Consider the following 16,532-nt stretch of genomic DNA (forward strand, 5'->3'; position numbering starts at 1 on the left):
ATGGATGATGTAATCAATTATGCCATTTGAGATGTCATGAGTGATTTAATTAGTGGTGTCGTTTAATTTGTCTAGTGTTATATCACATGCAGCGCATTATGGGAACATAAGTTGTAGTTAGTTGACTCTACTAATACTGGAGAATTTCAATGGTTTTTCATTTTTTAAACGTTAGTTTTTAACCTTATTTTTTTCAGTGACCATACATGTGTGGCAGTTGCCACTGTGTAGTTTTGCAGCGTGAATCTTTCTGGATTCACTATGCTGTGCATTATTCCGCGATCTGGTGGTTGGGTCCGGATTCGTAGTCTTTTTTTCTCTTTTTTTTTTTTTTGTAGCCCAGGTGGGCGTCGACGTCCCACCATTTGGTGCACCTTCGTGACGTCGGCACGCTTCCTGCGGAAGCTCCCACCCTTGGGCGCCATCTTCAGATTCTTTTTTCCGCCGTTGGGTCTGGATCGTCGCATGAAGCTCCGGAGAAGTTTCAGGAGAAAAGAAGGAAATACACAAGTTTTGGAAGAAAAAGGACCGAGGAAGGTCGGAGAAGAAGACCTCCTAGAGCCAGAACGGAGAAGGAGGAAGAAAACCTCGAGGTTTCGACAGCCAAGGAGAAAGAGCGGGCAGGGGACCCCCTGACCGAGCACATGGACAACACTCCATTCAAGTTCTGCCGTAATTGCCACCACAAGTACGCGCAGAAGGACCAGCATCCGGTCTGCAACCTCTGCCTGCCGGTCGACCACTCCAGCGAGGATTGCAACGCCTGTTCAGTCTTCACGCCGAAGACTTTGAGAGTTCGAGAGAGACAGAGGGTGTCCCACCAGACGATGCAAGGGAAAGGGACCACGCCGACGCTTTACGACCTGGGTGCCTCCTCCGAAGAAGAGGAGAACATCGCCGAGGGACCAGATGACTTCACGGTCGTAGAAACCGATGTGAGACCTTCAAAAAAGGTTGGAGAGTCTACGACCCCGAAAACCCAGACAGGGCCTAGAAAGCCTGAGGGAGAACCCCGAAAAACAGAGGCTAAGTCCTCGAAAGGAGCACCGGCGACGAAATTTTCGACGTCCGAAGTTGCATCCTCCGAAAGGCCCAGCGGATCCTTCGAAAAGGACTCCCAGATGGCGAAGACCAGCGAAAAGCAAAGGTCGTCGAAGCAGGCCCTCGAGAAGGGACCCGCGAGCGAGAAGACGCTCAAAATGGCCTCGACGTCGAAGGCACCGTCGAAGAGACCAGCCGAGAAGCTCGACGCCGAGCAGGCGGCAGAGATGGAGAAAAAGAGAAGAAGGCTCGAGGCCGAAATGGAGAGTATGCTCCAGAGGAAGAGAGACTTCGACGAGAAAATGAAGAACTACTCGATTCCCTCGAAGACCGCTACTGCCGCCTCGAGCACCGCAGCGGCAGCCGAAGAGGTAAAGTTGCAGGAGGATTTCGAGGCCGAAGAGCCGCCGAAAACTCCAAACCCCACGGATGAAGGGGAAGAGGAGGACTTCTACCGCTCGGAGGGAGATTACCTCCGCGAGAGCTACTACTCAGAATCCTCGGCGTCGTTAGACGAAGAATGGCAGGATCTCGAGGCCGATAACCCCGAGGAACCTGTGGAGACGTATCCGTCGAGGCCTTCGCCGCCAGACGACATTGGGGCTTACTATGAAGTCGTCAAGAAGGCTGCAACAGTCTACAATGTAAAGTTGGAGGAGGAACAGACAAAGGCAGACTTCCTGCTGGAAACCTTGCTCCCCTCACAGACGAAAAGCAGTTTCCTGCCCATGCTGAAGAGCGTCACGGCACAAGGAACTGAAGCCTTCAAGGAACCGGCTACATGCAGGGCAGTGACCCGAGGACGGAGAAGAAATACAAGTTCTCCTCCGGGGACCCCCCTTATATCCAGGGCACCGTGGCAGCTGACTCTATTATCGCGGCAACGGCCAGGAGAAGGGCCAACGTGCCAACCACATCTGGCCCACCACCTGATAAGGAAAGCAGGAGGATGGACCTCACTGGAAGGAAAATAGAAAGGAATGCGGCTATGCATTGGAGGATGGCAAACTCCAACGCACTCCTGAATAGACACCAATATCAGCACTGGGATGAGATGAGCCAGTTGCTGAAACACATGCCTGAGGAGTACAGGCAGAGGGCAGCCCACCTCGTGGAGGGGGGAAAGGACATAGCAAACGCATGCCTGAAGACGGCCCTAGACGGGGCAGAAACATCAAGCAGACTGATGGCCATAGGCATCACTGAGAGAAGGCAAGCCTGGCTCAGAATATCAGGCTTCAAGGCAGAAGTACAGCCAACATCCTGAACACCCCCTTCAATGGGGAGACGCTGTTCGGAGCATTGGTGGATGACAAACTGGCTCAGCTGAAGAAAGACAATGAGACAGCCAAATCAATGGGAGCCCTACAATTCAGGGGGATGCGGAGAGGCACCCCCACAAGGAGACCAAATGGTAGAGGTGGAAACCAGCAATCACATTCGCATCAGTCGCACCACCATGGTCAACAGGGTGACAACCAATGGCACCAGGGTCAACAGAGGCAGAATTGGAGCTCCCAGAATAGGGGCCAGTCCTTTCGAGGGAGAGGAAACGGACGGGGCCAGAGACGGAGAGGTGGTGATCAACCCCCCAAAAAGTGACTCCACGAAGAGGGAGGCGCTCACCCACCCAAAGCCTCCGGGGGGAGAGCACCTACAGCTAAGGAGAGGCTACACGGACACGGCTCAAGAGAACACACAACACCAGTAGGGGGAAGGTTGAGATTTTTTCTACATGAGTGGAGAAAAATAACCACAGACAAGTGGATACTAAACATTATACAACACGGATACTGCATAGAGTTGGAAAGATATCCACCAAACAGAAGGCCAAAGAGAAGGGGTCACAAGGGCAGAGAACTGCAGCTGCTCCAGGAGGAAGCTCAAGAACTGCTCCTCAAAGAGGCCATAGAACCAGTCCCGCACAGAGAACGGAACAAGGGGGTGTACTCAAACTACTTCCTAGTACCAAAGGCGGACGAAAGCCTAAGACCCATCTTGGACCTACGCTTCCTGAACACCTACGTAAAAACTCAAAAGTTCAAGATGACTTCCCTGCAAGAGGTCATCCCACAAATAAGGCCCGGGGACTACTTGTCCACAATAGACCTAAAAGACGCATACCTGCACATCCCCATGAACAGGAAACACAAACACATGTTAAGATTCAAGGTGAACAAAGACCACTATCAGTTCACAACCCTGGCTTTCGGGCTCAAGTCAGCGCCAAGGGTCTTTACCAAATGCCTCGCGGCGGTGGCCGCACACCTACGAAGGGAGGGTATACATGTGTACCCCTACCTGGACGACTGGCTCGTGAAAGCAAGCTCTTACACGAGATGCAAAGCCCACGCAGAACAGGTCACAAGAACGCTCACGAACCTGGGCTTCTCCATCCACTGGAGGAAGTGCTCCATGGACCCAGAACAAGTGAAAATCTTCCTGGGAGCCCTGATCAACACGGTCGAATGCAGAGTGACACCCAGCGAGAAGAGAACACTCAGCCTGCTGAGGGAGAAACGTCACTACCAGAAGGGGCAAGTTCTGACAGTGAGGACGGTGAGCAAGATCTTGGGGATGATGGCGTCATGCATCCACCTGGTCCCCAATGTTCGGCTAAAGATGAGACCACTACAGGAGTGGCTGCAACAGCGATGGTCACAAGCAGAAGGAAGTTGGGAAGATCTAGTGGTTGTTACGCACAATGTGCAGGAGGAGATGACATGGTGGACGAAGGAGAATATAACGATGGGGAAGCCTCTAACGCCACCGGACCCAACTGTGACCATCACCACAGACGCATCCCAGAAAGGATGGGGCGCACATATGAACAGGCTCAGAGTGAGGGATCTGTGGAACCCAGGAGATGCGGTCAAGCACATCAACTACCTGGAACTGAAAACAGTGTTGCTGGCCCTCAAGGCCTTCCAAAAGCACCTTTACAACAAAAGGGTGAGGATACAGACAGACAACACCACAACGATGTTTTACATCAACAAGCAAGGGGGGACTCAGTCATTCCCTCTGTCGAGCTTGGCTCAAGAAATATGGAGATGGGCGATCCCACTCAGGATAGACCTGCTTGCCATACACCTGCCAGGGAAGGACAATGTGGAAGCGGATTGGCTCAGCAGGCAAGCATCGGTGTCCCACGAATGGGAACTGAACAACCAAGAGACAGAGAACCTGTTCAGGAGGTGGGGCACACCAACAATAGACCTGTTTGCAACACGCCAGAATGCAAAATGCCAACACTTTGCATTGAGGGAACAGGAACCAATGTCCCATGGGAATGCCCTATGGATAAGCTGGTCAAAGAAATTTGCCTACGCTTTTCCACCGACGCCACTGATCCCCAGAGTCCTGAACAAGTGCAGGTCGAGCAACATGACTCTCATCCTGGTGGCTCCCCAATGGGCGAGGCAGACTTGGTACTCTCAGATTATGGAGATGTCGCAGGGCAGAGCACACAAGTTCCCAAAAAGAAGAGACCTTCTCTCCATGGAAGGGGGACACGTTCTACACCCAGAACCAGAAAGCCTCTGCCTGTCAGCGTGGCTCCTGAGGACTTAGAGTTCGCACATCTAAAACTACCAGAGAGCACACTTCGGGTGCTGAGAGAAGCAAGGAGACCCAGCACACGGAAGTGCTATGGGGAGAAATGGAAGAGGTTCACACAGTGGTGCCATAGGAAAAACCTGGAGAAAAAACTGACTAGAGAGTCTACAGTACTCAGATACCTCACGCACCTGATCAAAGCCAAACTAAGCTCGTCCTCGCTGAGGGTTCACCTGGCAGCGATTGTGGCATACACAAGAGGAGAAACAGGGAGAAGTTTCTTCACTTCCAGAGTAGTGAAAAGGTTCTTGGAAGGAGCGAAGAGAATAGCGCCACCCAAGAGGATGCCACCGCCGGCATGGAACTTGAACGTGGTACTGACGGAACTCATGAAGCCACCGTTTGAACCCATCCATAAAGCGTCATTACAAATGCTGACAATGAAGACAGCCTTTCTAGTAGCAATAACATCGCTACGCAGAGTGAGCGAGCTACAAGCTTTGACGTTGCAAGAACCGTACATACAAATACACAGTGACAGGGTCGTGATGAGGACAGACCCGCATTTCATGCCCAAGGTAGTATCTAAATTCCACATGAACCAAAGTATCCAGATTCCTAGCTTCTTCCAGAAGCCCACGTCAAATGCGGAGAGGGCGCTCCACACTCTGGATGCAAGGCGGGCAGTAATGCACTATATAGAAAGGACGAAAGAACACAGGAAGACAAAACAATTCTTTGTGCCCTTCGCAAGGAGTCTCCTGGGTAGACCAGTGACTAAGAACACCATAGCAAGATGGATTGCCAAAACAATACAGCTCTGCCACATGCAAGCTGGTGAAGAGCTCACGGAGGGGCCACAAGCCCACTCAACCAGAAAGAAAGGGGCAACGATCGCCTTCCTGGCAAACACACCCATCCAAGACATATGCCTGGCGGCAACATGGGCTTCAGTGCACACTTTCACTAAACACTATTGCGTAGATGTGCAGATGAACAAGGAAGCACAAGTGGGCCAAAGAGTGCTTCAACATATCTTTAACAACCAACGCTCATCTTCCACCCAGCTGCCACATGAGTGACAAAACCGCTACGAAATCTATGCACAGCATAGTGAATCCAGAAAGATTCACGCTGCAAAACGAATAGTTTCTTACCTGTCGGTGTAGTTTTGCAGCTTGAAGATCTTTCTGGATTCACTAGCGAACCCACCCACCTTCGCCAGAAAGATGAGGCTGGAGAAGGTGGAAGGACATGGAGCAAGATAGGAACGTTTAACGTGAAGAAAGTTACGTTGAAGGAAAGTTTAATACACATAGCCATGGATTCACCACAAAGGAGAAAAGAAAAAAGAATCCGAAGATGGCGCCCAAGGGTGGGAGCTTCCGCAGGAAGCGTGCCGACGTCACGAAGGTGCACCAAATGGTGGGACGTCGACGCCTACCTGGGTTACAAAAAAAAAAAAAAAAGAGAAAAAAGACTACGAATCCGGACCCAACCACCAGATCGCGGAATAATACACAGCATAGTGAATCCAGAAAGATCTTCAAGCTGCAAAACTACACCGACAGGTAAGAAACTATTCGTTATAGTTAGGACTTTGTTACCATAGGGAAAGCGCTTTTTGGGTAGCTAATAACTTTTCCGCTGTTTAATCTTCACAAAACTGTCCAGCTCCCTCCTGGAAAGTTTAAGGGTGATCCATCAAGCGGATGCAGAGAAAAAGGAGAGTCAAAACCCCAATTTCCCAAGCAATTTTCCACAGGAAAATTGAACAGCGATACTACATAAACAGCTGAACGGAATTACACCAAATTTGGCAGAAAGCTAGTTCTTGGTCCAGAAGGTGTGATTTTATGTAAATCCGTTCAGTAGTTTTCAAAAAATTAAGGTTAAAGAACTTCATATATCCAGACAGTTGGGTTTCTGGGAGGCTCCCGAAAATCCAGGGATAACCCAGTTTCAAATAATAGAGCGAACTGATTGGCCATGATGGCTCTTTTTCCCGTCGTCCGCCTCGCTCCTGCAACTTCTGCATTCTGATTGGCTGGCTTTGTCATGAAGAAAAATGTAGCAGCTGCCATTTCAGGACATAGAGATTCGTTCCAGTGTCCAGAAAATTAAAAAAATAAGGTATAAGGGGGGTGGCAAGGGTGCCCTGACCCCCTGAACCTTGTGGCGATTGGAGGGTAGTGGGACCAAATAAAAATACAATTGAGTGGTTTCTGTGGTCCTGCGGGTGCCAACAAAGCCCCCTGGACTTCCGCTGGAGTCTCACTGAAGGGCAAGGGGCCATATTTGTTCCCGCAAGAGTCTTGTGAGAGGGGACGGGCCTGAGTCTCTGTGGTGGGTTGCCGCGTTCAGGCAAAGGCGTGTGGAACACGAGGTTTGATGCAGGGCCTGGCCACAGGTCAGGCCCTGGGCCAGAAGGCTGTGCGTATAAGGAGGTTGGCTGCCAGTGTGGGTTGCGCACAGGGCCGGGCCCTAGACCAGACCCTGCGGCCAACTGCATGCCTCACATGGCCGAAAGAGTTTTGGCACAGATCCTGGCATTAGGCCCTTGTCAGTGGGGAGGTTGGCTACCCATGGGGAGTTGACTGCCAGGCCTAGCTGCAGGCCACTCCCTGTGGCCAACCAGCCCCCACGCGCAATCTTTGGCCTTAGTACGGTAATAAAATATTACTTTATGTTAAAAAAAACTAGAAATTCACTAAAAACACCAAATGATAGAGATGGTATTTTTAGGTACAGTAATAATTTCCTAGTTTGCATTAAAAAAAAACTCAGAAATTCACCATAAACAAAATTAATTAAAGTGGCTTTAAGTTAGGTAAAAAATGTCAGTTTTAACAGAATATTTGAAACTAAAAAAAAACAGAATTTGTACAGTTATAGGTATTTCAAGGAGCTATAGCCCCCGCCCTCTCCATGCACTGCTTAACACCTCACATATTACAACACTCAGAACATGTTCTGTGATATCACTTATAAAATTACTGATGACATCTGAACTGTCATCACTGACGACTATACTTAGCAGGGGGGGGTCCATGTGATGAAATACAATTAGGTATGGGCCCTTCCAAGGTAAAAGGAGAACTTTAGACTCTTTATAACTAGGGGTGGGCAAAGCTTGCGGAGTTGCAATTCGTGGAATTCCGCAGAGTTGCATAAAAGCTCTTTGGAATTTCACGGAGTTCCGCTCTGCCCTATGAGCACCAAAACAGCCGCCGGATCCAGGGCTGCGTTACGGAATTGCTCCCTTCTGCTGAGGTGGTAATAATCCAGCTGCTCAGAGACTTACTTATTGCACACAGAGCGCAGGAGCTGCGTGTGCAGAGACATAATGGAGCTCGACCCTGCAGCAGTGGAAGCCTGAGGACGCTTTTTGGGAGCTCGAACCCTGCATTCAAAGGATCAGTAATCAAACACTGACAGCGCCAACATTCCATTGTGCGTTTGAGTGGGCAAACCACTCCGCCCCACCCTGCTCTGTGAGCAGAGCAGCCCCGCGAACCCTCCCGCCCACAAATTCAACATAACATGATAACCGAAAGTTATCATCATGCTATGTTTCCTCTTCTCGCATTGCTTAAATGCAGTGGGGCGACACTCCTCCGCCATAGTCAAGGAGCCACCACTGTTCAATTACTGATTCTTTGAAGGTGGGGCTCAAGCTCCCAGAAGGCGTCCTCCTAGCGAAGCTTCCACTGCTGCACGGTTGAGCTACATTATGTCTCTAGCTGAATGTGCAGCTCTTGCGATTCTGTGTACGCTACAGTAAGTACCTGAGCAGCCGGATTGTAAAAAGGCACATCATTCCTCCTGAAGGTTCAGAAAACCATTCAAACAGCTAAGAAACTAGAAATGTACACACTGTTGCTATAAGTGCGCGAGACTAGGGGTGGAAGTAAAAATATAAAATTAGAGCAGGAGAGAATTTAGTATCTGTAGTATCTGAAAGAGATTACTAGTTATAGATTGCTTACCTTCGAATTACCCCCAGGCGTTAGACTCGATCCAGAGAATTTTTCTTCAGAAATACTCCTGCGCGTCGGTAGGTGGCGTCGGTGACTTCTCATCCATCATCGTCGCTGGGAGGACGTTGCGGTGCCTACTTACACTCTGCCCATGTGCGCTGACCTCAGTTCTTTCTTTTTCCGTGCCAGCCTAACGCAGATCCAGAGTGAGCTTGCCCCTTAGTCATTTTTTTACTAGACTTTTTTCAACTTTTGTCAACATCTTTTTTCGAGTCTTCGACTCCTGATGCTCGAGGGATATTCCATCAGCGGACCGGATTCAAGCCTTGTGAATCCCATCACAAGCTGATGTCCATCACGGATCTGCACCTCATGTACCTCTGGTGCTTGGAGAGCAACCATCACCCGAAGTCGTGCTCCGACTGTCGGGCCATGAACCCGAACTCTTTGCGGGACCGGTCCTCAAAGCTTTTGGAGGCCCAGTAGTCGGCTCTGCGTCGCTCCCGATCTCGCTCGAGGGGAAGATCCTGAGACCAGTCGCGAAGCCACCACACCTCGTCCAAGTCTTCGTACTCCTCGGGTAAGTCAAAGCACAAGAAGAAGGCGAAGAAGCACTGTCGCTCTTCGCCTTCCCTCCCCTTCGACCGGCTGATGTGACACGGGACACAGAGTGTTGTCGCTCAAATGCTTTGTCTCTGGCGCCTGACTCAGGGATGACTCCACGCCTCCCCAGTTTTCTGGGAGCAGGAACAGCCCCTGCCCAGCTTTGTACGTTCTATGAGGCCCTCTCTTGATGGGTCATCCTTTGTATAAAGATTTGTTATGCTACGGCTAAAAAGGACCTTCCAGCGGGCTGCAAGCTCATTCCACTAGAGCTATATCCGCAACTACTGCTTAGTCACGTAGGGTTCTAATCATCGTCATCTGCTGTGCGGCCTCCTGGACTTCTATGTACACGTTCACCAGACATTACTGCCTGGATAGTCAAGTCCGGAACGACGGCTACTTTGCCCGTTCTGTCTTCCAGGACTTTCTGGTGTGAACTTGGCCCGCTGTCCTTCCTCAGGGGTTGGTATTGCTGGTGTATCTATTCTAAGGTAAGTATTCTATAACTAATAGTCTCTTTCAGATGAACAAGTTACTCTGCCAACTGACTTCTAGGGATAGGGACTCCCTTGCAGGATCCTAGTATAGTGCACCAGTGGTCAGTGTCTTTCATGGCTCTGCGCATCTGGCGTGGAAAGTCGTGTCAGATCTGACATCAGTGCGCAGGGGCGGCTTTTAAGTAGGCACCACAACTTCATCCCGGCGACCACAATGCCGATGACGGACAAGGAGTTGGCCAGCGCCACCTACCGACATGCAGGGGTATTGCTGAAGAAAAATTCTCTGTATCCAGTCTGATGCCTGGGGGTAATTCCATGGTAAGGAATCTATAACTAATATATATCTCTTAAAGATACATCGTTACTGAAGGTAAGTAACTTGTTCTTTCGGAACAAGCAGCTATGGGTTCAAATCATCATAATATATGAGAACCTTCACGTTCCACTGACTAGGGTCACAGCGCCTAGAATTAGTTCTGTTCATGTGTTGTCTACGCCATTGAAGCAGAATATGGTAGACAGGCTCGAGCCACCAGCCGACCCGCTCACCTGAACTGTGTACTTTCAAGCCTTGAATGCACTTCACTCCGGACGTCAAGCCGCAGCATACACACTGTTCACCGGCATGAGAAGAAGTTAAACAAGCCCAGGCTGTCAGAGAGGGCTCGTGAACAAGGTCCCTCCTTCTCCTTCCTACTATCCCAATTCTCCATCCCCTGCAGTGGAATCTGATCTGTGCTTGTTGCAGAGGATCCGGACAGAACTGGCCCGGGGAGGCCGGGGCAGGCAGGAGCTAGTGATGGCCAAGTGCTCGCTGCAGTCTGTTATCTTCAGGGCAGTCCTCTTCTTTCCAGTTACAGGTACGTAGCGGAGGTTTGATCAGTGCACATATGTCATTGTGGCAAGCTGTAAAGGCAGTTGCCCGCCTCTAATAGATATTCCTCTGTCATATTGGCTGTGGATGCCCGTAAGGTGGGCGAGGCTCTTAAAGCAGGGGGCACAGTGGCAGATTGACGTGCTGCCAAGGGCATAGGCCAATGGAGCAGGCATGTGCTGCGATCTGATATCTAGATTACCACCTCGTGCATCAACAACGAGCCTGTGAGCTGTGGTAACAAAACATAACTGGTCAACTCCACTCTTTGCCTCTCTGCCTATTTTAATCCACTGCCCTCTACAATGACCCAGGCTTTCCCTCAAAGATCACTTCTTTGAAAATGCCCTCACAGTCTTGTAACATATCAGCCTCCCATGCAAAACAAAACCCTTGCTCCTGATTAGCCCCCATACGACTGTACAAGCATGTGTTCTGACCTACACAGTCAAAGCTAAGGCTTCCGTTGCCTCTGTAACTTCACAATTATACCACTCAGTGTGGTGTTATGTGTGAGCCTCTGACTAATCACTGAAGAATGAAAGTATGGCTACATCAACTGTGCCGACTCTCTGTACCAATAATCGTCAAATTCAAATCCTTATTGATCATGTACAACGCCATGCGCACACATAAATGTGACTGCCTAGCAGAACAAGCAATGGCTAAGCCATTAGATCTGGCGTTGGCTGACAACCTTTTAGCTTTGAAAATGCTTGTTTTTTTTTTATAAAGCTTATTTTAAATAAAAAACACACATTCCCAGAATAGTTCCTGTCATGGAAAGGGAGTATTTTTTGAGTGGAGGTTCTCCTCCAGGAGCAGAATGCCATCACTCGCGTGAATTCAGGCAACAGCTGAAGTGGGCTGACCCATATCCCCGCAGGCCGCACTGAATGTCGTAGAGGGTGGAAGAAAAATGTGAATGACAGCAACAGACTTCTCGATGAAGAGGGCTGGCAGAAAGCTCCTGTACGGCAGAGTATTATACATATCATTTTAGTAAAATAAAAACTGCACCACTGCAGCACTAACCACGAACCTGAAATTACTCAAACCCCACAAGGATGACCACTATCACTTCTAATCTTCAGACGAAAACTCTATTTTCACTACATCTCCCATCTGATCTCTCCCATTCATGGAATCCATATGTAAACAATGTAAATTAGGTAACCTATCTAAATTTTGTAATTTATTATGTGTTGTAAACTGTCTAACTGTACCTGTGATATAACCTGCCCGTCCTCTGCTTAATAAAAGTGTACCCATGCTCCTGTAACCTCACCTGGAAATGTAAAATGCCCAGATCCATGCAAAGCTCTCCACAACCCACTGGAATTAGTTCTGTGCTATACTCCTAAAACCCTGCTTAAAAAAATTGACTTTTACTTACAACATCCAATTTATTCCTCTCCCTTCTTTCTTCAGAGTGACCCTCTCCTTACTTCCAGTCCTCTGCATTTATTCTATTTCTTGGGTATGGGCTTCTCTGAGTCGCTCATCTGTCCGCTTAACCTCTTTTTTGTATTTTTACACATTGATCTCACATTTCATAAATCACATCCTCTCCTTCTTTAAAAAGCTGTCCCTACAACCTAACAATACCTACTCTCCACCAGGCTCTTAATCTGACCAATTGTTTGCAAGATCCGTCATGGGCCCAACTAATGATCACACCTAACTCCTATTAATAATAATATACCACAATGAAACTGGAGCAAATGCATGGAATGGTATTTTCATGAGAGCAACTGACAAAACCCAATGACCAACAGTAATAATAGATTAACTACTTTTCTTGGGTGCTACTCTCCATAAAGTGCTTCAACCCCTCATCAGGGATAGTAAGAGTCATATAAATGCAATTGCAATTCAATACAATAAGGTGCTACCCAAGAAACAGTTGTTGTACACAGGGCACAAGTCCTATAAAAAGAAATGGGGGGGCTGACCAAGTTAGGCAGTATGCAAGTGACATCATGACGCGTACCATCACAGCACATGACGTCACGGCGTGTGACATTCCACTTGGCATCACAGGAAGTGACCTCATTGGAAGTGACATCACAAGATGTGACATCAGATACTAAGATCTCACACATATGTTTATCAGGTGCATCATGAGTACATTTAAGTGCATTATGATATTTCACAAATGAGATTTGGAGTTGGGGTTGTGCCAAAAAATGGCGCAATCCGGATGCAAAATCTGGGCCTCAATTAATATTTTTTTTTAAACCCTGCCACAAAGAAATTGGCAACAAGGAAAAGAATGGTAGTAGATCGGTTCTGCTTAATTGGTTGCAAAGTCTGCATCTTAAAATATTTTATGGGATTAAGTCATCTGCTGCAAAGGTGCCTAGGGAATAATAATGGTGAGATAACTTTGGAGCGTAACGCATTTGTTGGAGAGATCTGTGTTTTGTGTTGTCCCAAATGTTAATCAAAGTAGTATAGAAGATTAAGTTGTCTCCTGCAAAACATAATCATCCACTGTTCTGGGGGGAATTGTTGAACCTCTATTTTGTTTCTACCTTCTTCGGGTTTGATATTCTTGCTATCGCACCACACATGGTGTGCATCTTATACAATGCTGTGAGCATAAATGTGCAATAGTGCTCTGATATGTGTATGTTATAACATATGTCAACTGAAAATGCAATAAAACATGTTTTTTTTAAAAAAAAGGTTGTCCTGCAAAGCACATCATGTAACATGCTGATCACAGATTTTTACTTTATGTAGATGGGTAAGTTGATTACCGCTTTGAACACAGAGATCCTTTTGTTACTTGCAGTTAATAACTTGTAATCCTTCTAGTAGACCACAGTGAGCTATGAAGGGCATTTGACTCATACACCTTGTAACCCTGACTCTCCTGTAACACATCTTGTACATTGATTTGCACACTTACATGATTTATCTTGAATGGATAATGTGTATGTCATGTAAAGCGCTCTAACACTCTGCGTTGGGATGAGTAATGCTATAAAAGAAATAAAATAGTGCTATTTAAATTGTTATTTGTGTAAATACTGGGCATTGGGATGAGTAGTGCTATAAAAGAAATAAAATAGTGCTATTTAAATTATTTGTGTAAATACTGGGACAGACCAACCCATCTGACATTCTTACAGTGCATGCACTTATATACAGGAACCAAGCAAAGTAAAAAGCATCCATCTCTTAAGTGCCTCTGAAGAGATAACAAGCTGTGAGCTTTTGTTTCCTCTCAGTTGCATTTGTATTTAAGTGTGAGGTTCCAGGCCGCCTCAGTCCGATACTGGATCAAAAGGAGGCCTGATGACCCCTTAACTTATGTCTTTATCTATGGCATAGCTGGAGGTGGAATAAAAGCCCCCTCGATGCCTGCACGTTGCTGCTGGGAATGGAAAGTAGACAATGTGCAGGAGCTGATAAACGTGCCCCAGTGCCTGAAATTAGACTAGGACAAGTTCAACATATTTCTGTGGGGCCGAACTTCGTGGCAGGGTGGACGGCGTCCACCCTGTGAAAATAGTGGGTGGACGCCATCCTCTGTACCCCCGACTCGTGCCCTGGTTGTACAGCCTTGGAGGATTACATCAGTGTGGCTTTGCTAGACTACTTTACCCTTTCTTTAGACATGCTTGATCCCAGAGATCTTTGAAGCTTCGGTTATAGACTACCGTCATCACATACCTCTTAAAACAGCAAAACCGAAAAGAGCAATGATTTGTTAAAAAATGAAATGATAACAAATAGCATTGCTTGCTACTTGCAAACTAAGCATTTCTAATTCGCACACGCTCTAATGCATCATTGTTAACTGAATGTTTTGGGTTTTGTCTCTTTCAGCTATTTCTGCCCCAAGGAAAACACGGAAGAAGCGTTACTTCTGCTACTGATTAGTGAGTCTATGGTAAGACGAAAGGGTGATAGTGTGTGTTGCTTTCTTCCCTCTTGACATCTGTTTTAACTCTGTCAGTAGCAGTAGAGGTGACCATGGACAGGGCATTGGGGAGCGGATTTTAGCATCCCTTCTGAGAAGCTTGAGCGGCTGAGCTCTCTAACGCCCCTCCCCCATCCCCCATGTCTCGCACAGGCTGAGCACATCACCTCTGCAGTGAGCGTCTCCCCTGTGAGATATGTGCTTGGGGTCCTGAGCATTCTCCTAATGCCAGGACGCTAAACTGGCATCCAGTAACCCGGGCACAACAGCTGTCACTACAGCTGTCACTGTTCTGCAGCGCCAGCTTGCAAGCTTAACTACATTTACTTGTCATGAAGCAGTGGGAGTCACCTGGGCAGTTACCAAAAAAAAGTAGAGTGGACACAGTCTTTTTATCCAGTTTTCTTTCTCATGATATTACTGCGTTGGTTTGTATAGTCTTTTTAAGCCCTCAGGAAGTCTGTTCTTTCTTCTTGGACCCATTTTCCTGGTTGTCTAGCAGTGACTGGAGTGGTTGGAGTAGACATTTTCTCCCATCATTGCTCTAACTTTTCCAAACTGCTCCTCCCCCCTCCCCCACCCGCCTCACCACGTGGAAAAATAAATCATTGGTCCCCTATTAAATTGGCAGCGTTTAACATGTCTAGACTTATTTAAACATTGCAGTTAAGTTCTGTTACCATTTTTAAAAATGCAATCAATGCATGATTGCCAAACATACTATTTTAGTCAGGCAGGCATTACTGATAATCCACAGTGTGTTTATTAGAAATGGGAGTGGAGATTTTGAAGTATATTTGGAGTCCCTTTCCTTTTCACAAGTACTCCCAGCTAGGATATAAATGACAAAAGATGTTAGTTATGACCCATTACCGAGCTGCTTACTGCCACTCATTTTTTTCAGCTTAAAACAAAGCAGTGTTATCAGCATAATGCTCCTTTTGGCTGGAGTCTGGCGCCCCACCTGGGTTCGGCCCCCCAGTTTGAAATACCCCCAGCTGGGCTCGGTCCCCAGTTTGAAATACCCCCAGCTGAGTTCGGTCCCCAGTTTGAAATACCCCCAGCTGGGTTCGGCCCCCCAGTTTGAAATACCCCCACCTGGTTTTGGCCCCCCAGTTTGAAATACCCCCAGCTGGGTTTGGTCCCCAGTTTGAAATAACCCCAGCTCTAGGGCCACATTGTAGCTGAGACGCAAGCTATCTGCGGGAGTTAGTGATTTGGCAATGTGAAAAGTCTCCAGTGTGTCTTCTGCTGCTGACATTTTGAGCTCTACAACAATTCATAGTTGTGCAGAAAATCCAAATTAGTCCACTGGATATTCTCCTGCCTTCCCAATACGTACTGCCTACTGCTGGGCTGGCGAAGAATTGCTCACTTCAAGCTTTGTCCTGTGCTCCCTAGCTTTCCCTCCAAAGCTCGCCCTGTATTTTTTCCTCATTATCAATGAAAAATACGAACTTGCTCTGTGGGTTTGCTGATGACCTCCTCATAACCAAAGGCATGATGAGGCATACTTTGAGCATCTCTTTCTCTAGCTTTGGACATCACTGCTTCAGGATGTTTCTATGCTCCCATCTTCGTTGTCCGGTCTCTACTTCACCTTCATCGCTTTGAATATGTTCATAGTTTCTTGGCAGCAAGAGGTTGACAAAGAACTTGTGCAGCAATTGACGTCTTGGCCTTTGAGGATCCAGAGTCTTTACCATGTAGGACTTGCATGATCTTTTTGCAGGTTGTGATATGTGCTTTAGCGGTTTGAAACGTTTATCACGCTACAGGTTCCAGCTAAGCCAGTCTTGAAGCCACACTCCCAGCCTTATTAGTCATGTGTAGTTGAGTGCCCAATAGATAAGATGTATATTCAATGAGAGGCAGATCGACCTAAAGTTTTGAAAACCCTTTTTGTTTAGCGTTAGGCATCCCCGGTGCAAGTTTTCTGGTCGGAAAGGGGTCAGACCTGTTTTCCTCAACGGTATATGCAACTGTAGAGAGTTTCTGTTACTCTTTATCAGCATCAAAGCAATCCTCTTTACTCGTAG

The 16,532-nt window shown here is 47.6% G+C and overlaps 1 protein-coding gene across 4 annotated transcripts in view; it reads left to right on the top strand.

The window, feature by feature from the left end:
- The window catches only part of TTC7B (tetratricopeptide repeat domain 7B), a 1,385,350-nt gene that overhangs the window by 482,081 nt on the left and 886,737 nt on the right, over nucleotides 1-16,532 (top strand). For all 4 annotated transcript variants that reach the window (XM_086937670.1, XM_086937667.1, XM_086937668.1 and 1 more), the window contains exon 8: nucleotides 14,400-14,463. In XM_086937670.1, the coding sequence (XP_086793796.1) occupies nucleotides 14,400-14,463 (64 nt within the window). The remainder of the gene's footprint in view (nucleotides 1-14,399; nucleotides 14,464-16,532) is intronic.

The sequence above is a fragment of the Lissotriton vulgaris genome, chromosome 9 (genome assembly GCF_964263255.1).
Source record: "Lissotriton vulgaris chromosome 9, aLisVul1.2, whole genome shotgun sequence".
NCBI lineage: Eukaryota > Metazoa > Chordata > Amphibia > Caudata > Salamandridae > Lissotriton > Lissotriton vulgaris.